This window comes from Hippocampus comes, unplaced genomic scaffold (genome assembly GCF_001891065.2).
Source record: "Hippocampus comes isolate QL1 unplaced genomic scaffold, H_comes_QL1_v1.1 scaffold526, whole genome shotgun sequence".
Lineage (NCBI taxonomy): Eukaryota > Metazoa > Chordata > Actinopteri > Syngnathiformes > Syngnathidae > Hippocampus > Hippocampus comes.
The window spans coordinates 589,285-613,802 of NW_017806233.1; the positions used below are offsets into that span (position 1 = coordinate 589,285).

Genomic DNA, 24,518 nt, shown 5'->3' on the forward strand with positions numbered 1-24,518 from the left:
TGATGGATGATTTCTGGCGAATTTTGCACTCTTTGTTAGTCAGTTGCTAAGCGATGGAACACACTTTGAGTCGCAGGAATCGGCATGATTCTTTCTTTGTGGATGTCTGTGAAACTTGAGCACCGTTTTGTTAACTCGTGATCATGGATTCATCAATAGCTGTCATTGGCAACACATGACAGTGCGCCAAAAAAGGAGAGACTGCCTCCCTGTGGCTACAAAGGTCACCACTGTTAGCAACACACAGCACAAGTTTGGTAACATTCATATACGGGGTAGGCAAATTTTTGTACTCCATGGGCACATTTAATTTCTAAAACAGACCTAGGGACTAAGTTATTCATATCAGGGAAGATTTTAAACACGGTATCAGTAAAAAAAAAATGTATGCACATGTATTTTGGCCTGATCTCCTAACTGCTATTGTGTTCATTTATACATAATTTTCAAGGTGTCTGATCTTAGTAATTCCCTGAGGGACAACTACAGTGAAAAGGACAAATCAGTCATCCCGGAAACCCCCCCTGTCCCCCAAAACATAAAATGATGTCAGTGAAACTAAACTCAGATCCATGCTAACTAAAGCACAAGAAACTGGTGATGTAACTGAACAGTTGAGCAAAATACCAGTCAAAAAAGTAAAGAGGACTTGAGCTCACTTGTTTGTAGTCAACCAGTCACATTCAAATTCATGTTAAACCGGAGTCAGCCCAGACCTGTCAACATTTGAATTTCTTATGCTCACACTTCAGTTCCAGTTGAATCTTGGTTTCATCAGACCCTCACACATTTGAATTGATTCTGAAAATAGCCCCAGTTATAAGAGGGTGGCCAATTTTATCTCAGTTGTTCATTTTTTACTTCCTCCAAGAAAATGCTTCCTTTTTTTTAATTGAGTTGTTCAGTTTATAGGTCAACATACACATGGAAACAGAAGAAAATAATGCCACTAACAGTGTTTTTAGTTAATACTTTTCATCACTATCTTTGATGCCCAATTTCCTTTGAGCACAACTTCTTTTATTGACACTTTTAGTGTTTTATTTTCCTTGTAGCATTGAATTGCATATTGTTCAAAAACAATGGATGGGCACACCACTTCCTTTTCTGCACAAATCTCTTTTCTCGTCTTTTTGCTCATAAGTTTCTGGGATAGCTAATTCTTTTGTTTGACCGATCATTTTGATCAACTGTTACTTGCAATTTGGGATGTTTCTGATTTCAGTGTCTCGAGCAGAGTTCACCAAGGTGATGCCCGACAGGTAAGCCCCAAAGACCACTTAAGTAGCCTGTGAGTCTGTTCTAAAAAGATTGAATGAGTAATGGGCCGTTGTGATTTCTGAGGAATGTCGTCGAAGTGATCATTTGAAAATGTGAACATTGGCAGAGATTTGTAGAGATGAAGTGTTACATATTGATATTCATCCATTTCCTAACTACTGAGAATTAACATGATCAGTGTCTCTGCATCAATGAATTCATTATTAATATAACAGTAAGGCTATTAAAGGCAATTTGGGCAAATTTGTTATTTCATAAGTGTGTATTGAACCCCATAGCCCTTTGCATTAATCAGTACCCAGGAAGTCGCTCTCGGCTTCAAAAAGGTTGGTGGCCTCTGTGCTTGAGGTTGCCGGGATGACTGAGTCATCATTTTCACTGTAACTGCCCCGGCCAAATGCAAAGTCTCGGCATTTTCATAAAGGTGCTTCACTTTATTTGTAGGTTGGTATTTTCAGACGTGTTCATTTGTCAAACACTGAAAATGAATTCAGGTGGGTGCTCCCGTTTCTTTTCACACAAATAAATGTGACTCTTGAACCTACATGTATTTAAACTGACACTTGTAATCTAATCGGAGAAGGGGGTTCCCTGATTAGGAGACAAATTGAAAGAATCAAGGAGAATGTTGAGAAATATTGAAGTTGTGTCGTTTTTAACACTTAGGTCGATTTTCCAAATTCTTTCTGCCTTGTACTCAGGTTCAAGTGGCTTTTCCAACCAAACTTTGCATTTTGATGACTTTTCATTTTACTGTCAAATGTTCTTGGCTTTAGCTTGGGGATCTTCCAGGGTCAAGACCTACAACGCATGGAACATGATGGGGGGGATGCTGACGTGCCCTTCAGCAAGGCTGTCGGTGAATCTTACTGTGATTATGTACACTGAATGGTAGCTATGAGACATACTGGCAACTGTTAATTTGTGTATTGATGCACTTAATGAATTGAAGCTGCTTTAGGATAACCAGGAGTTAAGTGTCCCTTCGGTGGATTCGTGATAATTACCATAATGTTACTCCAATGTTTCCGTGCTGTTCCACTAACTCACGAGATTTTCCTTCATCAGGCTATGTTGTTGCCCCCTCTGCCGCCAATAACAACCCTTCCCCCATTTTAGTGTCAGGCGGCGATAAAGAGATGGACTTCTTCCGCGCCGAGCAGGCTTTCAGGGGAGGGCGAGTGTGTGTTAGCGAAACATTTTGTTCGAGTAACACCAAAACGAAGCGAACACTTAAGCAAACAAACGTCGACGTCAAGTTGGCTTTTAGGGATTAGCTAGCCTTCTCGCGCAGATTCGGCAGCCATGTTTTACGTCTAAAAATTTTAAGTGTCCATCCGCAGCTCGATTCATACTCAAGCGTTACTTATTAACGAGTCAAACGTCGTCTCGATGTTAGGTATCGACCACTTTCAGTAACGAACAAATTCTCTCTTCCTGAAGTAGGTTGCCATTACAAGCTCCCCTCCACAGTAGCCTATGCGTGAAACACACCTCTGATATCCCTCCGCCGAGGGCTCGCGTTTTCCCCTTTGAAGGGGGAGGGGGATCTGGATAAAAACAACTACGTAAGATTAAAACTCGACCATTAAAATCAATATTTTCCCCCTCATACAAACACGCGTCTGCTCGTGGTTTGCGTCCCCAGGTATTTACGACGGTGTTTGGCGACCAAACCCACCGCGGGGCTCTAGAATCGTCACCGCGCGGAGGAGCACTGTGAGCTGAACCGAGCCGGGCCTGTTTTCGAGCGCCTGAATGGAGGCAGCCTCTTCCTGGTGGATAAACAGTGACAGCTACAGGGCAGCCACCGACACCCAGCGGCCCGGCTCCGGCGCTGCCCCCGCCGAAGCACGCCGAAAACATGGCTTCAGACAGGCCACACATCGCGCAGTTGACTTCTGGTGAGTAGCGGAGCTCGTGGAGCGGGCCGAGGTTGTCGTATATGTCCCCCCTTCTCCCTCCCCGCGATCGGTAGCCCTCTTGTAACGCAGCTCCCCCGTGCTTCTTCTCTCTCCCCTCCGACCCACACCAGAGCTCTACTTCCTAATCGCCCGCTTTCTCGAAGCCGGACCATGCCAAGAAGCAGCCGAGGTTGGTGTTTGAGAATTTGGGGACTCATTTGGAACACATCAAGGCGGCCATGAGGCGTCATGTTGTCTTTTTTTAATCCATTTTCAGACGCTGATCAGGGAGGTGGAGGATAAGGAGGTACGTGGAGTGGAGAGATGCGCGGGCGCTGCAACGTTGCCTCTTTTTGCTTCACTTCTCGAAGACATGTTTTAAAAACAACACTTTTAATGATGATCACACTTAACGATGTTTCGTGTGTTGCTTCGTGTGTAGCTGCTTCCCAGGAGGTTGGACTGGACCGGGCAGGAACACCCCGGGACGTATGACAATTTGGTAAGGGAGCTTCTCTCTTTTGCAGAGAGAAAGTTTCAACACGGCAACTTTACGAATTGAATTTCCCGCATTTTTCCCCATGCGAACAGCAAAACACTTTAAAACCTGTATTTTGTTTGTTTGTTTTTTTTAAATAAAAATAATCGAGGTAAGATGAGGCTTTTTAGGTCAGTCAGGACCTGGCATCATCACCCAAGTGGTGTCCCACGCAAGGGAAAAGGGGAAAGTGGAGTTTGAACGCTCGTGGAATTGTTGCTACGTCACGAGTGTTGTGGGTGCAGGCAGGCAAGCGGGCAGGCAGGCAGGCAGGCTGGATTGGACTGGAGCACCGTCTCTCACTCTCGCTCAGTTCTAGCTTGCTCCATACACTGAAACAAAACTCCTCTTCTGCTCCAAACTGGATTATTTGACTCTTTTTTTTTTTTTTTTTTGAAACAAATCATTTCATATCTGCATTGAATACGGATTAGCAGCTGCCACTCAGAAGGAAGGAATAAACGCAGAGAGGTGTTGTTGGATACACTTTTTTTCCGCTGGAGGCTTTACTTTGGACATGGAGATGAGAGGTAACGTTGACCTTCCATACACTGAAACAAAACTCCTCTTCTGCCCAAAAAGGGTTTTTTTGACTTTTTTTTTTTTTTTTTTTGAAACAAATCATTTCATATCTGCATTGAATACGGATTAGCAGCTGCCACTCAGAAGGAAGGAATAAACGCAGAGAGGTGTTGTTGGATACACTTTTTTTCCGCTGGAGGCTTTACTTTGGACATGGAGATGAGAGGTAACGTTGACCTCTTATTTTTTTAATGTATTAATTCTCAATAGAATCCCTCTAGGGGTAAATTGGACTCTCACCGCTGTTGCACACCACACGGCGGAGTCGGATCACACACATGCAGGCAGGCAAGGAGAGATGTCAGAGGGAAGCCGCAACCTTTCAAGCTGACGTCACCTATTGGTGGTATTAGTGCCTTGCTCAAGGGTACCTCGACAGTAGTTTAAAAGCAGGCGAATGTCTCCTCGTTGTCGTCTTTTAATTTGTTCACACAGCAGGACTCGGACCGCCACTCTCAGGTCCCCAAATCCTCATAGATAAATTAGTGTCATCCATCTACATGTGTTCAAATATTGAACTTAATTAATGCTCATATTATGCCAATTAAAAAGCGCATAAGTAAGCCTTTATGGTGTTTTGTAAAATGGAGAGAGTACTCTAAACCCCATGTGGTTGACGACACCAATGGGCTATACGTGTGCAATGTACATAGTTTGCTATTAATCGGATTATCTGATTTAATCGGTTATTGTAAACTATTAATATGCATTTGGGGTGATTTTTCTTACTTGAATATTTGCATTCCACTCACGTGGATGTTATATATTTATAAATGGGGAATTAGAGTACGTGAAATTCTCATGTTTATGGAATTACAAAATATATTTCAGCGTGAGTACACGTAGTCTCTCCCGCTCTCCTTCTCCCCCCTTTCCCTCACTTTCGCTCTCTCTGCATGCCCCTCCCACCGCTTGTCAATCAAAGACTGCCTCTAATTATTTTCTTAAATCTTGTAAATGCTATTAATTTTTAAGAAAAAAAATATTTCCGTGATGTCACCTTTGTATTATTAATTAGCTTAATACTATTTTGTTGTTGCTGTGCTTCCCAAGTGCGTTGTGCGTTTTACACTGCAAGGATGGAGATAGGAATTAATTAGCATTATTAATTAGGAGTAATGAGTTAAGATGCATTAATTAAATCAAAGGCCGATATTTTTGTATTATTACATGAGAAGGGGTTGTACAGCTGCACATGTTGATGTCAATTTTTTCAGTGAATGACGAGCCATCTTGAGAATGTTTGGTTTTTCGGTGCTTGTGCTTTCATGTGCCGTGTGGACAATGACAGTTATGAAGACGACTTCTTTTGCAGTTATGTACAGGGGGCGATTATGTGCAGAGAACATTGTTAATATCTGTGCGCGTGTATGTGTGGATTGTGGTATGCTAATCACGTTTCTTGTACCAGCAGTAATGTTGGATGTAATTATGGGTGGCCATTAATTGTGTGTGTGTGTGTGTGTGTGTGTGTGTGTGTGTGTGTGTGTGTGTGTGTGTTTCTTTCTCAGGCTGCTAATGCACTGATAAGAGAATGGATAGTGTGTGTGTGTGTCCGTGTGTCTGTGTGTCCGTGTGTTGCATGTCAGTATTTGAATGTGTGAACATGTCATGTGTGGTCATTGACAGTCCCTGTAATACAACCCAAATCTGTGAATTTCAAAATAAAATATACTGAATCCTTGCGAAACACATACAATGCCACCCTATTGCAAAAGCAGTGCAAATACTCTGTGAGGTTTAGGAAAAATAAATTTTTTGAAGTAATGTAAATGTAACTCACATTAGTTCATTTATTCATTACACACACAATCAAATGTAATCCCCTTTTGATTTATGGTTAATTCTAGCTTTGGATGCAATACAAGTTACACATTTGATGAATTATTGTTTTTGATGCAGAATGACTTTGTTCCATGTAATATGATATTATGTTCCTTATTTCTCCCCTTTTGAAGAATTGTCATGTTCCCACACATCCCTGAAATTCCTTGAAATGTTTGGACTATGTTTCATTTTCGTACTTGATGACATTACTTTTTTTTTGTTTTTATCTCACTGGCACTGAATAGTTTGTTTTAGATAAAATGTGAATCAAGAAGCTTGAACCTTAATTTCTTCTTCAGCTTTTATTTATTGCTCCATCCCGTATCTCTATCTTCAAAAATGTTTTTTTGAATCATTTTTATGTGCAAATGCAGCTGATTGATGAATGTTGCTGAGTGTTTTGATGAACTTGCCCATCTGATGGTGTATCTGTATGACCATATAGGTGAAGCTGTACCGCCACATCAGTCCTGAGCACCTGCTGCACGTGTGCTCCAGGGTGTGTCCTCTGCTGGAGCGCGATGTCCCAGCCAGTGTGCCGGGACTCACTAGCCTGCTGGGGGCCGGCCGACAGAATCTCCTCCGGACCAGCAAAAGTGAGCCGACGCACATATCTCAGACCAAGCACACTTATGGGAAGCTTGTTTGAGTGTTAATTTGATATTTAGCGTTAAGGATGTGTATGGAAATGGCTTTTTATACGTAAGCGCACATGAGGTCTGATCTGTTTTTGTGTCGCCCAGGTTGTAAGCATGTGGTGTGGAAGGGTTCGGCGCTGGCGGCGCTCCACTGCGGACGACCACCAGAGCCTCCTATCATCTATGGGAGCCCGGCCAACATCGGTAAATAACACTTGTGATTTTGTTCCATTCAAAACAAGAACGTTTTAGCAGTCTAAACCCGGCATTTTGATTAATATTACTTTTGTGGAATATGAATTACGAAGCAAAAAATGGCCGGGTTTATACATGTCGGTAGGGCTGTTTTGCCACTTGCTGTCGACTAAAAATGACATCACAGTGCAAACGTCACATGAGCAAACCTATAAAAAAAAAAAACAGGTGAGCCGCGACGGTCGTTGCCTGAGGCCTTTGGCACTGTGATGTCAGTTTTAGTCGAGGGCAAGTGGCAAAATGGCCGCCGGCTTAGATCGTAAAAACAGATGGATGCGTATTATTTGAAACTGTAAATACACATACATTTTGACTAAACAGACTAAACAGTGCCTCTTGAGTAAACTAGCACCCATATGTTTGCCACCATGTTTTGAGTGTAAACAATTTGCTTAAGCAGGCTTTGGAAGCTGCTATGGGTAGGGCTTTTTTTGTTTGGTTCCAGCATTCTCACATTGTGCATCTTTTTACTCGTGTCAGTGGAGACCAGCCACGGCCGGCGCCTGAACGGTTCTTACCGCCTGCGCCAGCTGGTGCCCACCGCAGTGTATCAGCACATGAAGATGCATAAGAGAATTTTGGGACACCTTTCCTCAGTCTACTGCGTTACCTTCGACAGGACTGGACGACGCATATTCACCGTAAGTGTGAGCTTATGTAGCCTTGAGTATTTACGGTCCCATTGTTAAAATTGTTTAGGATGTCCAAATACATTAGTACTTTAAAAATGAGAGGTGTGTCTCTTCTGGTAGGTTGAGTCCATCGTCAAAAGATGCAACTTTTGTGTGTGTGCGTGTGTGTGTGCTCGTGTGTCAATGTCATTGTGCACCCCCTGCCCCTTGTGTTGTCTTCTGATTGTCTGACTTTATTTGAGCTTTATTTAATGCTACCTGCTCCCATTTGCAGCTTTCATGCCCTAAAATGTCTAAAAATGGCTGCGGAGGAGGAAGGGGGGGGTGGTCAGGGGTGCATGCACGAGTACTACATTGACTCCTCCGTTATGTCTCTTTGCGTTTGTACATTTCCTGGGCTCGCTTCGCCGTCTTTTTCTTCTCCCGTTGCGGCCCCTCCTTTGTTCCGTTTCTCAACGCGCCCCCCCCCTCCCCCTTTCTTTTTTTTTCCCGCTTTTCCTCCTCACAACTGGAGAGTGAGAGTGTTTCCTCTGAGGCACTTGCTGGATAAATGCCAGAATTAACATTCATCCTCCGTCTCCTTCACCCCCCCCCTACAGTTTGCAGTTTCTTTTCATAATCATATTTACCTTGTGACGGACATGTTGATTATTTTTTCCTTGACCGTTCGATTAATGCAGCTGTAAGCTATTGTTGCTCTCTAACGATAAGCTTAATGCAGTGGTGCCTTGAGGTACGAGTGAACTGACATACACGTTTTTGAGATAGGTGACATCATTTGGGCAATTCCAAAAGATCAGCATTCGGGCTAAGCAGTTAATCGAATTCAAATCAAGATCGCAATGTAATAGAATGCAAATTTTAAAAAAATAATGATAATCTACCTTCCATTTAAATAGTACCGAAGTACCGCATCTGTTTTGTACCACTTTTTGCCACCTCCAATGTTGTGATTGCAGTTTCAAAAGCTGTTGAGGGCACTAAATAAACAGATCTTTACTGTTTCAATATTTGGCACCCTGGTGGTGTTGTGGTTCTTTTTGTTTCTCTGCTGCTAGTGTTTGGGGGGGGAAAAAGGCACCAAAATTATAGATACTCGCTTTATGACCTTTTACCACCCTTGTATTTTGAATGGTATTTTTCCTCTGGATAATTGTGGCTTCTTTGAAATGCACGTCATATCAACCAGCCCAACATTAAAGTCATTCTGATGCGCGGACTCCTTTCTCCGGCTTTGACTTCAGGGTTCCGATGACTGCTTGGTGAAGATATGGAGCACGGACAACGGGTGTCTCCTGGCAACGTTGCGTGGGCACGCTGCCGAGATCTCCGACATGGCGGTGAGCTACGAGAACACCATGATCGCCGCCGGCTCCTGCGACAAGGCCATCCGCGTGTGGTGCTTGCAGACGTGTGCCCCGCTAGCTGTGCTGGAGGGCCACGCCGCCTCCATCACTTCGCTTCAGGTGAAAAGTCTCCTTCGACTGTATGAGAGTACAGCGTCCATAACAGTAATAACAGGAATAGCTATGCAAATTTTTATTAGCCCGTCTGTGACGTTTCACATTATATGTTGCTCGTAAGCGAGTGGCCTTTTGTCTCTCTGTCGCAGACTTTCGCCTATTGTGAGTGGGTCTTTAACTTATTCCCCTAGATAAACGGGGGTTCACGGTTATGCTGGAAGTTATTATTTCAACTTATTATAAACTGCTTGCGTTTGCAGTTTTCTCCTCTGTGTTGCGGCTCCAAGCGCTACCTGTCCTCCACGGGTGCTGACGGCACCATCTGTTTCTGGCAGTGGGACGCACGCACACTCAAGTTCGGGTGAGACACAGCTGCCAGTGTAATGAGCGCACTTAGATTTTCTTTATTGTACATAAATAACTTTATTATGAACATATGGACTGGACACTACAGCGGAATCTCCAAACATGGGCGCAATTTGACATTTTCCCCCCCCCAGGAAAGAATGTGATTAAAATGAATTCATCTGTTCCTGGACCAGCTTTTATTAAAACACTCTTATGTTGCAGGTTAAATTGACCCCTTATAAAGTTTAAAAACACAAGAAAAGAAATGTCAAAAAAATATCAAACGCCTTCCTACCTTTTTCTTTTCTTATTTTTAGTGAATATATATTTGAATTTACATGGGTATCTGTATCAAGAAAGTAAATTGTGTTTATGTTGCACTTCTCACAGAGTAGAATCCCTTATTACACTGTTAAAATACAGAAAAGTACACAGAGTCCTAGACAAAGCAACCAAAAAAAAAAAAAATCCAAGCATGGCACTTTTCCCTCCTTTGTCATTGCTGGTACTGACATCATCTTTTTCCTTGCATCCAGTCAGAGGCCAAGTAAGTTCACTGAACGTTCCAGACCCGGTGTCCAGATGATGTGCTCCTCCTTCAGCGCAGGTGAATACAGCTGTTTATTCTCAAACTATTGTTTACAAATGACACCGTCTCAACATTTTACACCATGAGGTGACTTCAAAATATCAACTCAAACAGAAAAAGGATTTGTTTGCACACAGGTGGGATGTTTCTGGCAACGGGAAGCACGGATCACATCATCAGAGTGTATTACTTTGGCTCAGGACAACCGGAGAAGATCTCAGAACTGGAGTCACATACAGTCAGTCAAACCATTGAACGTTTCAAGTTTTGCATGTGTATCAGTTCCCATCGATGTAAATTTATAAATATAAGAAGTACTCATTATGTGTTGATGTAGTAAAAAAGAATTGTAACGCAGAGAGCACAGCCCACTATGTGAGCAACTACCATGATTTGGGAAGCTGTACTACACAAACTAGGTCTATTTTTAAAATTTATTTTTTTTGTCAACTAGGACAAAGTTGACAGCATCCAGTTCTCACACTGCAGCGATCGGTAAGTTTGTGTGTCTCCTTTTGTAGCAAATGAGTTATACTGAAGATGAACTGGATAAACATTAATCGTTAAATATGAGGAGCTGTTTTTGTGTTAGTTCGGCTGCTGAATTATTGTGTGTGTCTGTGATTATTCTTGTGTTTGGGTTTTTTTTTTAGGTTTGTGAGTGGCAGCAGGGACGGCACGGCGCGCATCTGGCAGCTGCAGCCTCAAGGCTGGAGGAGCATCCTGCTGGACATGCAGACTAAATTACCAGGGTATATGTAGTACTCAGTGTGCCCCCTGTTTGTTTTGTTTTTTTTTGCCCCTCAAAGCATCATTCAGCCGAAACTCCGTAGATGAGTTAACGGAAATTGGCATAGATTTCACGGTAATTTCAAACCGTTAAAAACCTGCAATGGAACAGCAGAACAAAACAAATGGAATTCTGTTCATTTGGTTACTTTTTTTTTTTTTTTTGCTTTCAAACAAATTACCTCCGAGCTTCGCCTGATGAATAATTGATTTTCAATATCTCCACTGGGATTTTTCTTGTAGGAAGTACAACCCACCACCACTAGAAGACAAGGTGACCAAGCTAAAGGTCACCATGGTGGCGTGGGATCGCCACGACAGCACGGTGATAACAGCAGCCAACAACCTGACTCTGAAGGTCTGGAATTCCATCACTGGGAACCTGGTTCACGTCCTGATGGTACGTATGTCTATTTTAAGTACATTAACACAATCTATCCATTTTCTAATCCGCTTAACCTCACAAGGGCCACGGGGCGTGCTGGATCCTATCCCAGCTGTCACCTGGCAGTAGGCGGGGTACACCCTGAATTGGTTGCCCGCCAATGGCAGGGCACACTTAGACGAACAACCATCCGCGCTCATACTCACACCTAGGGACAATTTAGATTGTTCATTAACCTGTCATGCATGATTTTTGGAATGTGGGAGGAAATCGGAGTACCCGGAGAAAACCCACGCAGGCACAGGGAGAACATGCATACTGAATTCTCTGCACTGTGAGGCCAATGCTCAAACCAGTTGACCACCGCCCTGCCATATTAACACAATGTCACCCATCTGTTTAGCTTACAAGCTTCACATTTTGTCGCAAATGTGCAAAACTCTCTCGTCGGAATTCATTTCAAAGCAAAGTAGGAGACGTTCTGTGTCTAAGCACTTAGCTTTTTGAGGCCTTTATGTGGGTCTCGTCAGGATAGACATGCATACCAAATTTCACATTGCTAAATTAAACTGGCTCCAGGGGCTGAATTTGAAAAAAGTAATCAATTTTTGAAGGACGATTGAATATTGACCCTAAAATGGTGGCTTCAAACCAAATTGTCATACTTCCTGTGTTTTTCAGGAATTACCTCTTCAAACTTTTTTGTGGGGCTATTCATGATCGACATGCAAATTTTATGTTGCCATGTTCAAATTGGCTCCGGGGACCTGGATTTCCCAAAACACCTCGCCTACACTTCTGCCCAGGGCCCTAACAACTCTCTGTACACAGTCAACCCTGTTCGTTTACATAAAGTGCTGTCAAATTGTAACCGACATAAATAAAAAATGCTCCAGGGCGAACAACGCCTTCATGGACGCGGTGCGTGGTTGAAATGTTTAACCTCAATCCAGGCAGTTCATTTGGACAGGGTCACGAGGATGAGGTGTTTGTACTGGAGCCGCACCCCTTCGATCCCCGAATCCTGTTCTCGGCGGGGCACGACGGCAATTGTATCGTGTGGGACCTGGCCAGAGGCGTCAAGATCCGATCCTACTTCAACATGGTGAGCTGGCGCTGGAAAAAGATCTGCATTTCTTTTTGTTTGTCCTCCACACATGTGATGCAGATGTTTCACTTTGAGTCGGGCGTCTGGACTGCATGAATAAATGGATACACAACAAAGAGCCGCTCCAGCAACTATTCTCCTCCACATTTTGGGCGGAAATTGATGCAAAGATCAGTAAAACATTGAAAGAAAGTGTCTAAAAATCTACTCAAGTAAAAGTAAACCAATTTAAGATGTACAGTGGTGTCTTCAGATGAGTTTATTTCATTTACATGACCAAGCTTGTAACTCAAAACACTTTGTATACGAATGGCAATGTGATTAAAATTTTCCAGCCTCCTCCAAAAAACAAGAAAAAATGTTTCTAACATGTTTTCAACAATCGAAGATGGTCCCGTTGCTTTGAAAGCTGCGTTATTAGTCATTCCTTGCAGGGATAATGAGTGCCGTTGTTATTGCCTGCCTGCGTGAGTTCAAATATTAGTTGCTGAGTGTTATAAAACCTCCACACGTTAGTTCACTGCTACCACAGAGTGCTTCTGTCTCGAATATTTACTCTCAAAGTCAAGGCAAAAACTACCCCCTGCCAAATAACAGTTCGTACCTCAAAAGATTTGTTCGTCGGGTCACCTGTAAATCCAGACGCCACTGGACCCAAAAGTAAACGCAAAACATGTTGACAGCGTCACGTTTTCTGAAGCACTTGATCTCGATCTGTACAGGGTGGCATGTAGATGTGAGCTGGAGCCTAGTCTATATGTGCCCTGCAATTGGCGGTCTACCATGCCTCTTGCCCAAAGTCACCTGGGATAGGCTCCATCTCTAGGATAAAAGAAAATGAATGGTTGTATTTGTGTCACCTCCTTGGTCCTAGATCGAAGGTCAAGGGCACGGGGCGTTGTTTGACTGCAAGTGTAGCCCGGATGGGCAACATTTTGCCGCCACCGACTCCCATGGTCACCTGCTGATCTTTGGCTTCGGCTCCAGCGGGAAGTATGACAAGGTGAGGTCACGCATACACACACATATGACGACGTCATCACCTGACTCCATTGATCTGCCATGTCGAAGATCGCCGACCAGATGTTCTTCCACACCGACTACCGGCCGCTAATCCGCGACGCCAACAACTACGTGCTGGACGAGCAGACCCAGCAGGCGCCTCACCTCATGCCACCCCCCTTCCTGGTGGACGTGGACGGCAACCCCCATCCGCCCCGATACCAGCGGCTGGTGCCCGGCCGGGAGGGCTGCCGGGACGAGCAGCTCATCCCGCAGATGGGTGTCACCTCCTCGGGTACGAACGAGTGCAACGTCGTTGACACGCTTTTTGTGTTGGTTTGTTGTCATAACAACAGTGCCAAAGGTCTACTGCAGGGGCTGGACAAATCATGGCCCACTTTGTTTTTTAATCCAACCCGCTGACCATTTTCATATTTCAGGGCTAATATGTCAAATTTTCAGGTGTTGTCTGGTGGTACATATGTCACGGTTGTCAACGACTACGCCTGTCCAGTTAGACTGAAAGATATGATCGGAGTCATTCGCCAAGACAAGAACATTATCCCCCTTTTTATGTGCTTAACGAGATGCATTTAGAGGAACAACCGCACTTGAATGTCAGTTAACAAGCCACTTGAAGCAACTTACTGACTGCACATAATTAAGAGATCATTAAAAGGTACAGGGCGAATGAAACAAATTCCACTGTTAGATTCCGTGTATTCATTCTTGTTTCTTTTTTTTTTGTTTGTTTGTTAACCAGGCTTAAACCAAGTGGTCAGCGAGCAGGCGGTGGATGGCTCCAGTCCTCTGGATACCATGATCCAGAGATTACAACAGGAACAGGACCAGAGGCTGGGCTCCAATGAGACACCTGCTGCTCCCGGTCCTGGTGCCGCTGCTGCTCTTACCGCAAGCTCCCGAGTCAGCAGAGGTATTCATGCTTTGTGTATTAGTGCTAAGGCTTAATCCATTTGCTGTATTATTAACGTTTTCATGGAAAATCTGAAGCATTCAGTCCAGGGACTCAGGGATCTGCATACCAATTGTAATATTGCTCCAAAACTTTAACTTGACACACCGCATTTACAACCATCAGATATAGAAATTAATGGTTGTTTTTAAATCCTTCAGGGTCTGTGAGTTCTCCGACAGAGGTGCACTCGCCACCCAACGTGGGCCTCCGTCGCAGCGGGCAGATCGAGGGTGTGCGGCAGATGCACAGCAACGCCCCGCGCAGCCAGATGGCCACCGAGGGAGACTTGGTGGCGTGGAGCCGCCGGGTGCTGGTGCCTGAGCTGGAAGACGCTTCCGTCAGGTAACAAACAGCGCAACACAGCGACAGCAACATACTTTATTTAGCCTCAGCGGGTTTTACTGCGCACGTTGTTGTACCGTGGATACCTTTGTTTGCTTACAGTCTGTCTGTTTTGGTCACGCAGGAAACAGGTGAACTGGCGAGAGGCAAAAGGGGAGGAGGAGATCAACATTTACCAGTCGGAACGCCGGAGACGCACCATCCACTCCCTGCCCAAGGAGAGCAGAGTAAGACTTTTAAGTCTTCAAATCATGATGGCATCACTTTTGCTAATTCCTGGTTTGCAGGTTCATCCAACTTCAGAGAGCGTGTCTGATGAGGGGAGGCGGAGTCAGGGTAACCATGGTTACCAGACCCGGGCAGCCGTGGAGGAGACGAGCCGCCAGAGTGCCGAGGTGGCTGACGATGATGACAGCAACTCAGAGGTAGCGCGCGTCTATGCAACAAAGCAGATTTCCTTAAATAGAGGCCGTGTACCAATTAGTCAGCTAGTGCTTCATCCACCCAAGACAAATAACCGCCTCCCTCAAATAAACACCCACTTTTCGCCTTCAACAAAAGGGAAGCAATCTTAAAACATCCTAGTTCAACTTTTGTCGTTCACATATGAGAATTTAAGAGTTTTAAATCTGTTGCTAACCAAAACTGTGGCACCTACGGAGGCATCCAAAGAGATCCTCTTAGGTCAAATAAGTCTCCTTTTGACTTATACTCCTCACAAAAAGTTAGGGCTTTTGGGTGGAATTTCAGAATGAACAGTAAAATGCACCACAACTTTTACAGGTGTACTTAATTTGATAGTTTCCACACTTTTCAATGGACGTGCTCAGCTGCTCGATGTTTAATGTTTCTGACAAGGAACTAAATTCAGAATGTCCTGATTGTGTGACACAGTTCGAGTCACTTTGTTTTGACTATTTTTCGACGCAGAGTCCAGATCCCAAAACTCTGCAATGTATTAAGACGAACAAACAGAGCGAATCCAGATTGTGTCAACTCTCTAAATATGTCTGGGTTATCAGGGCGAGACAGAGGTGCGGCACATCAATGGGCACTCGTCAGAGGAGGAGAAGGAAGAGGAGCAAAAAGAACCATGGCCGGATGATCACAGCAGTTCGAGGTATGGCTCGGTGATATATGGCCTTAAAATTACACGCTTTCTTCCCATTCTGGGATTTTCTGCATTTCTCCTAGTACCACAACTACATTGCTCAGCGGGTCTATGTGTCCAAATGTAATGCTAAGGATGAACCCTACTTCAAGGCTTGCGACATTTATCATTGCGACTCTCTGCAGGCACTGTCATACATGCACATGAAGACACCAGCCTGCATCCTGACATTGTTGTCTTATCCGCACAGCGACTACTCCAGCGACTACTCGGATTGGACGGCCGACGCGGGCATCAACTTGGAGCCGCCCAAGAAAAGCGTGAAGGTGAAGAAGAAGAGCAGCAGCTCTGAAGAGGACGGCGACAAGAAGCGTGACCCCAAGAAAGAACGCAAGAAGGACAAAGCCGACAAAGATGGCGCGTTACCAAAGAAAAAGACCCCAAAAGAGAAAAGGAAGGTTTGTCATCTTAAAAGGAAAACATGCTCCGCATCATGAGGGGGGAGGAAAAAAGGAATCTTGATTTGTTAGAAAACAAATGATGTTGTCTGACAGAGGGCAGAGCTTCAGGAGCAAGGGCTAACTTTGGAGGAGTGGCTTCCCTCTTCCTGGATCACGGACCTGCTTCCCAGAAGATGTCCTTATATTCCACAGATGGGAGACGAGGTATGTGAACATTCGATGATCCCCAAGTAATGTTTATGGAAGGTGAGGTATTTGTTCGACAGCTTCTTTTGTCATGTTGGGTAATGTTTGCGTTTGTGCCTGCAGTTGTACTACTTCCGTCAGGGCCACGAGGCATACGTGGAGATGGCCAAACAAAAAAAGATTTACAGCATCAACCCTAAGAAGCAACCTTGGCACAAGATGGAGCTACGGGTAAGAATTGAGTAAAATAGTAACTCAAAAAATTACTGTTAATACTAGCGTATCTCACTGGGTTATGTTGGATTCCTTGCAAGCAACAATTGCTGTGTTCAAGAGATTGTTTATGAAACATGCAATCAGATCAATGTTCACAACACTTTGCTCAATAAAAGAAATATATTTGACAGTTAATTTGATCATGCATTCATAACATTTAACTCCCGGGGAAACAAATCGCACAGATTGTGTATTATTTTGAAATGCGGGGGAGAGGGGGTTACTTTTTAGGTCACATCAATTATTGATTTTACTCATCAGATAATTTAAACAAGGTCTTTGCTGTCTTCGTTTTTGTGTGGTCAGGAGCAGGAACTGATGAAGATTGTGGGGATTAAGTATGAGGTGGGCTTGCCCACATTATGCTGCCTCAAGTTGGCCTTCCTAGACCCGGAGACCGGCAAACTGACTGGAGGATCCTTCTCTATGAAGTAAAGATCTCGAGCTGCACCTCAAATTCCTCCATTCAAAAAAAAAAGTAATCATATGATGTGCTACTTTTTTGTCACAGGTACCACGACATGCCGGACGTCATCGACTTCCTGGTGCTCCGGCAGCAGTTTGACAATGCCAGAAAGAGGCAGTGGAGTATTGGTAAGGTGTCAACGAAGCGGCATGTGTTAGCGTGAAGCGGTGGCATTTCAGCCGTGATCTCCTGTGCGCAGGTGATAGGTTTCGCTCTGTGATCGACGACGCCTGGTGGTTCGGCACCATCGAGAGTCACGAGCCGTTCCAGCCGCAGTACCCAGACAGCCTGTTTCTCTGCTACAATGTCTGGTAAACATCACACAAACGTTGTACAGAGCTCAAAGGACATTATATTCTCAGATGTAAGATAAACAGCAACTGACCGAAAACGGGGCAATGGAATGAGATATATTCTGGAAAAAATATATATTTTTAAACTAATCATTGTAAAAACTTGTTGCTAACACTTCATCTTTGGTTCCAGCTGGGATAATGGCGACACGGAGAAGATGAGTCCCTGGGATATGGAGCTCATTCCTGATGAGGGTGAGTCCTTGTAACAACACAGCAAGCATCTTGTAAGTCGCATTTTTCCAAAGTCTGTTTTCTTCCTCAGCGTCCTTCCCAGATGAATTGGGCACCAGTGTTCCGCTCACGGAAGAGGAGCATCGCGATCTCCTGTACGTGCCGCTGGACGGCGAATGGGGCTGCCGCACGCGCGCCGACGAGTGCGAGCGGATCATCAGTGCCATCGACCAGCTCTGCACCCTGGGTAGGATACCCTATCATCATCATCGTCGTTGATTATCGTCCCACCTTGCCTCATTGTAGCTGTGTCATGTAAAACACCGCTTCCAGAAGGCCCTATTCAGATCTGAAGACTCCCAATTCCTTGCGTTTTGGGTGTTGTCACATGACTCATGCAGTGTAAATCGAGCCTGAAGGTGTGTCGCATGCACAAGATTGTGTACGGTAGTTGAACACGAACCATTTTGTTTGTTTTCAGACATAGCGGCGCCTTTTGCTTTCCCGGTGGACCTTCAAGCCTACCCCACCTACTGCACGGTGGTGGCTTATGTCACAGATCTCAGCACCATACGCCAAAGGCTGGTCAACCGCTTTTACAGGTATCGGAATGCGACTGCGCGCGTGTGATAGGATGAAGCGCAATGGATTATAGCATGTGCGCGCACTTTGGCTTCAGACGACTGTCGTCTCTGATGTGGGAAGTTCGTTACGTGGAGCACAACGCGCAGACGTTTAACGAGCCGGGCTCCTTCATCGTCACCACGGCCAAGTTTGTCTCCGACCTCATGCTGCAGTTCATTAAGTGAGTACGGTGTCCCCAAGTTTTTAAATGAATCAATGGCGGTTAATGTGTAAAAATATATATGTATAAAACCTTTAATTATTTGATGGTTATTTTATGTGTTTAATTATCTTTTATTTCATAATGCCCATTAGAAGTGGCATGAAATATATTATGAAATGCACTGCAAACTGAACGAATATTTGTTTTTCCATTCTCAGGGACCAAAGTGTGACAGACCTAATGCCACTCTACAAAACCCTGAAGAAGGCCACCTTCTCGGACTCTGAAGACGAGGTGCGTTTCTCAAAACAGGAACGAAGTACAAATTTGGTAGACGAAGATTAATGTGTTTGTTCTGCTCGAAGGAGGAGGATGAGGAAGACGAGGACACCAGTATGCCAGGAACCTCCACGCAAAACCACAAGGTCAAATAAAATTCATTTACAATGTGAAATACGGTCAAAGATATTAGAAGAAGCGGCTTGGGTATATTTCTGTCTTTTGTAAGTACATTACATTTACACTATTTTAAAACAGATTTTTATTCATTCGGGTACAATTCTTGTTGAGATTGTGTGTGTGTGTGTATTTCTGAGGCGGTACTTCATCATTGAAAACTTTCAAAACCGCTGATCTCCATGTCTGAATGGGTTACTTTTTTCCCCCTAATTGTTTATGATGACGGTGTCCTTCGCAGGAGCGGCGTCTAACACGGCAGCGTCTGCGCACGCGACCACCCTCGTACGACCCTCAAGCGTGGCGAGGACGCTGCAAAGAGCTACTGGACCTCATCTTCCAGTGCGAGGACTCCGAGCCCTTCCGAGAACCCGTCGACTTGCAGGAGTATCCGGTACGAACAACGTGCTTTGCTTGATGAACTATGAGGCGGACTGGCAATCGCAGAGTCATGTACAATGTCATGATATATTCAAGTTTATCCTTATTTTGTGATGACGTGCCATGCAGGTCAGTTTGTGTATCAAATGATGGCTAGATCAGGGATGATGACTAGATTTGATTGTGGCCAGATGGCCAGAGATTTTGTAGTCTTGCATTAGGTATTCTAGCACCCCCTGTAGGTGAAGCATGCACACGACAGCCAGTGTCTTTTTGTTTTTTTTTCCTTTCATGCGGGCCATAGCTGTTCAATTCTTCCTCGAGTGTCTAAACTATCGTGTGTATGGTTATTCAGTCATAATTAATCCACTTTTACTCTGCCAGGATTACCTCCAGATTGTCGACTCTCCAATGGACTTTGGCACTGTCCTGAACACGCTGACGACAGGCAAGTACCAGACGCCCATCCAGCTCTGCAAGGATGTGCGCCTCATCTTCAGCAACTCCAAAGCGTACACGCCCAGTAAGAAGTCCAGGGTGAGAGAAGCGCACGCATGCACATGCATACAAACACACACACACTTGGGTTTGTGCATATTTCTTTGAAAAGTCAGTCGAAAGATTTTTGGGGGGGTATTCTGTTCATGGACCAAATTCTTTCCGAACTACAGCATTCAGTAACTGAAGTTTTGTGTGTGTGTGTGTGTGTGTGTGTGTGTGTGTGTGTGTGTGTGTGTGTGTGTGTGTGTGTGTTCAGATCTACAGCATGAGTCTGAGACTGTCTGCACTCTTCGAGGAGCACATAAGCTCCATCCTTGCTGATTACCAGGCCATCCACGGCCTGACGGACAAGCTGACCCGACGGACTGCCGAGCGCCATGCCCAACACTCCACCCCCGACCAGCGACCCACGCGGCACAACGTGAAGAGACGACGCCGCAGCGAGTCTCCCCCCAGCAGCGCGGCTTCCAGGTATGACTCCAAAATCTGGTGATTCTGAAGTTTAAACAAGTCATACAACCCACTCTCTGTTTGTAGCCCAGAGAGGAAGAGGCGCGTCTCGTCCCGAGTGACCAGCAGGCGTGAGCCTTCGCCACCTCCCTCACGGCCCCCCTCTTTGAGACAGAACCTCCCCCCAAAGTACACGCCTCCGCTGCTTAACGGGAAGATGGACACACCAGCAGCGGGACGCACGCGCAGCGCCACAAGACACTTTGCGCACTCGCCGCCCTCCTCAGCGTCTACTAACATTTGCAGCGCCACAGGTCAGATCACACACCAGTTGTTTTTGTTTAAGCGTTTATTGATAACATTCCAAAAAATAAAAAATGTAAAATCTCATTTTATATACAAATATTAACCATGTGACATTTTATGGAGGTGGTTGAAAGCACAATAACAGATTTTTTTTTCCTTATTTTTTTTAAATTTTGTACACAAAATCAGACAGCTATTATTAAATCAATGTTTTTGGAAACAATATACAAAGACATCTATGACCTTTACTTGTGTGTTGATAATACTCTTTCTCCATTCTAGAGTCGACCCGCTCGCTGAGAACGCACAATTATGTCTCTGCCTCCACGCCGCCTGCAGCAGCTGAGAAAACGACGCCGTCTTCGGCTGGAGAAGGTGGCGTGACCGGAAGCACTCGGCGGAAACCAAGGACACCTGTAAGACGAGAATCAGGTAATGTCTTTGGGAGTCCCATCACATGCCAATGAAAAGCAAAATGTGTTTGTTTGTTTTTTTTAATATTTTAGCCAAATAAGTGTTTTCACATTTAAACCTTGTTGTTTTTTTTATATACAAAGAAAATAGAATCACGTCTTTTTATGACAGCTGTCAAATGAAAAGCATCTCCAAACATTTCGATTTTCTGTGTGTCACTTGCCCTCCCAGGGTCTCCTGAAAGCCTCCCCTCCCAGAGCACAGCCCTCCTGAATGGCCACAGCGGTCATATGACGGCTGGAGTGGGAAGGAGGGGTCGTAAATCCCGAGTGGACCCGCCGGCCGACCCGGCGACTCCGGCCAGCCCCTCCAGGAGGCGCGGTCGACCCCCGGGCAAGAAACGAGGCAGGAGGAGCAAAGAAGACCATGCCAGCCCCACCCCTGATGATGAGCTTGACCAATCCACTGGCGACGAGGGCGGCGCGTCAGCAGCGGTCACGTCAGACTCTGGCACGCCGAGAAAGAGGGGCCGGCCACGGTCCCTCAGAACTGAGGAGGTAACACCGCAGCCCCCACCTCTCCCCACTCCTCCTCCTCTTTCTCCACCTCCTCCCACCACCTCGGAGACACCTGAGCCTTTGCCGCTGAGGAGGAGCAGCCGCAGAGCGCACGAGGACATTATGTCCGTGCCACGGACGCAAAGAGGCACTCGGAGGGACGGGGCGGCGGATCACCAGGAGGAAGAAGATGAGGAGGAGGGCGAGGATGAGGCGGTGGGCTCGATGCGCACCCGTAACCAGGGGCGACGCTCAGCCTGGTATGTCGAGGATGACTCTGAGGAGGAGCAGAGGCAACTGCTCTTTGAGGACTCCTCCATCACCTTCGGAACCTCTTCCAAGGGACGCGTACGCAAGCTGACAGAGAAGGCCAAGGCCAACCTGATTGGCTGGTAGCCTGACATAGACATATGTGCGCGCACACACACGCAAGCCCCTTTCACACTACCCAACAAAGCCTGCTGATTTCTGTGGGCTTGAAAAAGCTTTGGATAAAAATAACGTTTTCTGAAAAGACTCAAAAGTAGCGATTTTTCTTTTGGGGATTTTTCCCACCATATTCTGATCTTTTTTTCTCTCTTCCAAGAGGAAGACTGAAATTTTAAATTTTTCATCATGAAAACCGTTTTTTTGTCATGCAGCAATTTTGCGGAAATGCTGTGCAAGGGGCTACACACACACACACACACACACACACACACACGTGTGCGCGCGCTCTCATTGGCCCAGCTGCTGCTAATCCAAGCTGTGCCCCCCTGCCCTCCTTCCTCCTCCTCAAGTATTGGTCCATGTTGGACCCCACACTTTCTCCCTTGTCTTCGTACTTGAAAGAAAAGCCGCTGGAGGAGTGCTTGCTTTACAGAACTGTACTGTCGTCAGTGGGTGGGCGGGGGTCAAAAACGCCCACTTGAGCCCAGAACGTTTCCCCTGTCCCAGAACATTTTTATACATCCCCCTGACTGCTTTTTTTCTTTTTCTAACATTTGTACATGATGCTTCGCCCTCTGCTGGAAGTCTTACGTGTTGCTGTCCAATGAAAAGCATGACACTTCATATGTTTGTGCCCAAAAATTATACACACTTTTTTTTTCTGAAGCCTTTTTGCCAAAAATTTGTTGTTTTTTTTTTTTATAACAATACTAATAAAACTTTTGGTGATGCATTGCTTTACAGTGGACAACAACAATATTGAAATATGTGTGAGTGCTCAGAAAAAAATGAGTGTTTGCTGTTCAGTGAAAATTAGGTACAGTATTTACAAAGTTGGTGATTTAAATTTGTAGCCCCTTCCACAAATTATTTTAATCATAAATTTGTTTGGTTCTATTTTGTTTGTGAAAGGAAATTTGTGGCGATGCAAATAGTATGTGTGTGTGCGTGTTGTCGTCCAATGAAAAACTTGTATCATGACAAAATTTTCTTGACTATTTTCAATTTGCAATTTTCTTTTTAATCCCCACGAAATTACAATATTTCACTTGTCATTTTGCTATTATATTATCAGTATGAATGATAATTGGAGAAAAGTCATTCATCGACTTTTTTGTTTCATATCAAGAAGACTTTTTTTTTTTTTTAAATCACAAAAACGTTTTGTGAGTAATTGTTTTTCATGAATCACAGAAAAACTTTTGGAGATGTATGCTTTTCAGTGGACAACAACATCACCATCATGTGTATGGGTCCCTGTCCAATGGGGAACAAAAATTAGGTTTTCTCAAAAATTCTTGCATTAAAAAAAACAAAAAAAAAAACTTCATAACCAAAATTTTGGAAAGATTTTTCTGCCATACTGGAAAGGAAAAAAAACATGGCCAAATTTGGAGAATTTTTGCTTTTCTAGAAAAAGAACACAGTGTGTGTGTGTGTGTGTGTGTGTGTTTTTTATATATATATATAAAACACACACACACACCATACAGACACTCTTTCTATTCGATAAGGACAAATTGGATGTGTGTGCTGAAATACCAAATGTTGTACTGTTGGTCCCGAAGGGTTTTATTATGTTTTGTTGCGTGTCAACATGGACGATAAGAGCTCATGTGTAGGTCCTACTGCATTAGCAATGTATGTGCCTTTTAAGTCTTTGATGCGTATGTATGTGTTTGTGAGAGAGACACGAACAAAAGTTGTGTATTTATTAGATCATGTGACTTATATCATGTAACCAACGCTATAGCCACATGCACTTATCCCCACACAGCTTCATCGCAATGTGCTTTTTACTGTATTTTTTCAGTGTTGTGACCACACACACACACACACCACATTCTTTTAAAGCAAATTCTGTCAAATTGGAGAGTGTCATATTTGTGGTCTGTGCTGGTGTGCCTTGATAAATCCTATCAGGACCTTTTTAAGAGGTCGTTTAGCTTTCAGGACCAGGCCAGGCTGGATTCTCATCAAACAAAATGTCCGTCCTCCTCTTCCATTCTCTTAACATTAACACCATGGATTATTTGTGTACTGTGTCAGATAATTGATATTTTGGATACACTTGTACTCTGTGAATGTGACTTTGACATTTTGATTGACTGGCCCTGAAAGTATGTTGTTTAATGCATGTTGTGGTCCAAAGTGTCACACATTACATTGCACATTCAGTGGAACCTCCAAAAGTCCAATTTTTCTGTTTCCTGGTAGTAAAGTAGAGCTGGGTGATTATGTTTTGGGGGTGAACTTGAAGTCTCATTGTCATTTTTTTTTTTAATTGGGCAGTGTTGTGACCAATACAGTACTCATCTTTGTGGTGTGTCAAATTTAGAAGACTTTTTTTTTTTTTAACGTCGAGGTTGAACATGTTCAAAGCTGTCAGCACTGCCTGTGCTTTTGTAAAGTTGCTCCTCTCTGCAGCTGCTAAAAGGAAATACATTTGAATTAATACACAATCCATCACCCAACTCTATCAGAAATAATGAAAATAATCTCTTCCTGGGTCAAACTATGGCCTTCATAGAACCCTTAGTCATACTCCGGG

General features: G+C 44.4%; 1 protein-coding gene and 1 long non-coding RNA gene across 2 annotated transcripts; one reads left to right on the forward strand and one right to left on the reverse strand.

The window, feature by feature from the left end:
* Positions 1-892: 892 nt before the first annotated feature.
* LOC109507223 (uncharacterized) lies at positions 893-3,344 on the reverse strand. Its single transcript, XR_002166433.1, has 2 exons — positions 3,314-3,344; positions 893-3,182 (listed from the first exon to the last, which is right to left on the reverse strand). It is a non-coding gene; the product is annotated as an uncharacterized LOC109507223 (long non-coding RNA).
* phip (PHIP subunit of CUL4-Ring ligase complex) lies at positions 3,083-24,153 on the forward strand. The gene is made up of 40 exons (XM_019856487.1): positions 3,083-3,185; positions 3,317-3,375; positions 3,463-3,492; positions 3,628-3,687; positions 6,578-6,728; positions 6,876-6,974; positions 7,506-7,666; positions 8,902-9,123; positions 9,381-9,481; positions 10,005-10,075; positions 10,195-10,295; positions 10,512-10,552; positions 10,711-10,809; positions 11,090-11,246; positions 12,202-12,336; positions 13,214-13,342; positions 13,411-13,636; positions 14,105-14,275; positions 14,476-14,659; positions 14,784-14,886; positions 14,947-15,084; positions 15,682-15,779; positions 16,021-16,228; positions 16,325-16,435; positions 16,541-16,648; positions 17,000-17,124; positions 17,205-17,287; positions 17,359-17,470; positions 17,646-17,707; positions 17,778-17,933; positions 18,168-18,288; positions 18,366-18,491; positions 18,692-18,767; positions 18,839-18,898; positions 19,171-19,323; positions 19,695-19,847; positions 20,068-20,282; positions 20,349-20,575; positions 20,850-20,999; positions 21,213-24,153. The coding sequence occupies exons 1-40, from the start codon at positions 3,146-3,148 to the stop codon at positions 21,932-21,934; spliced, it is 5,544 nt and encodes a 1,847-aa protein (XP_019712046.1). The 5' UTR covers positions 3,083-3,145; the 3' UTR covers positions 21,935-24,153.
* Positions 24,154-24,518: the final 365 nt, after the last annotated feature.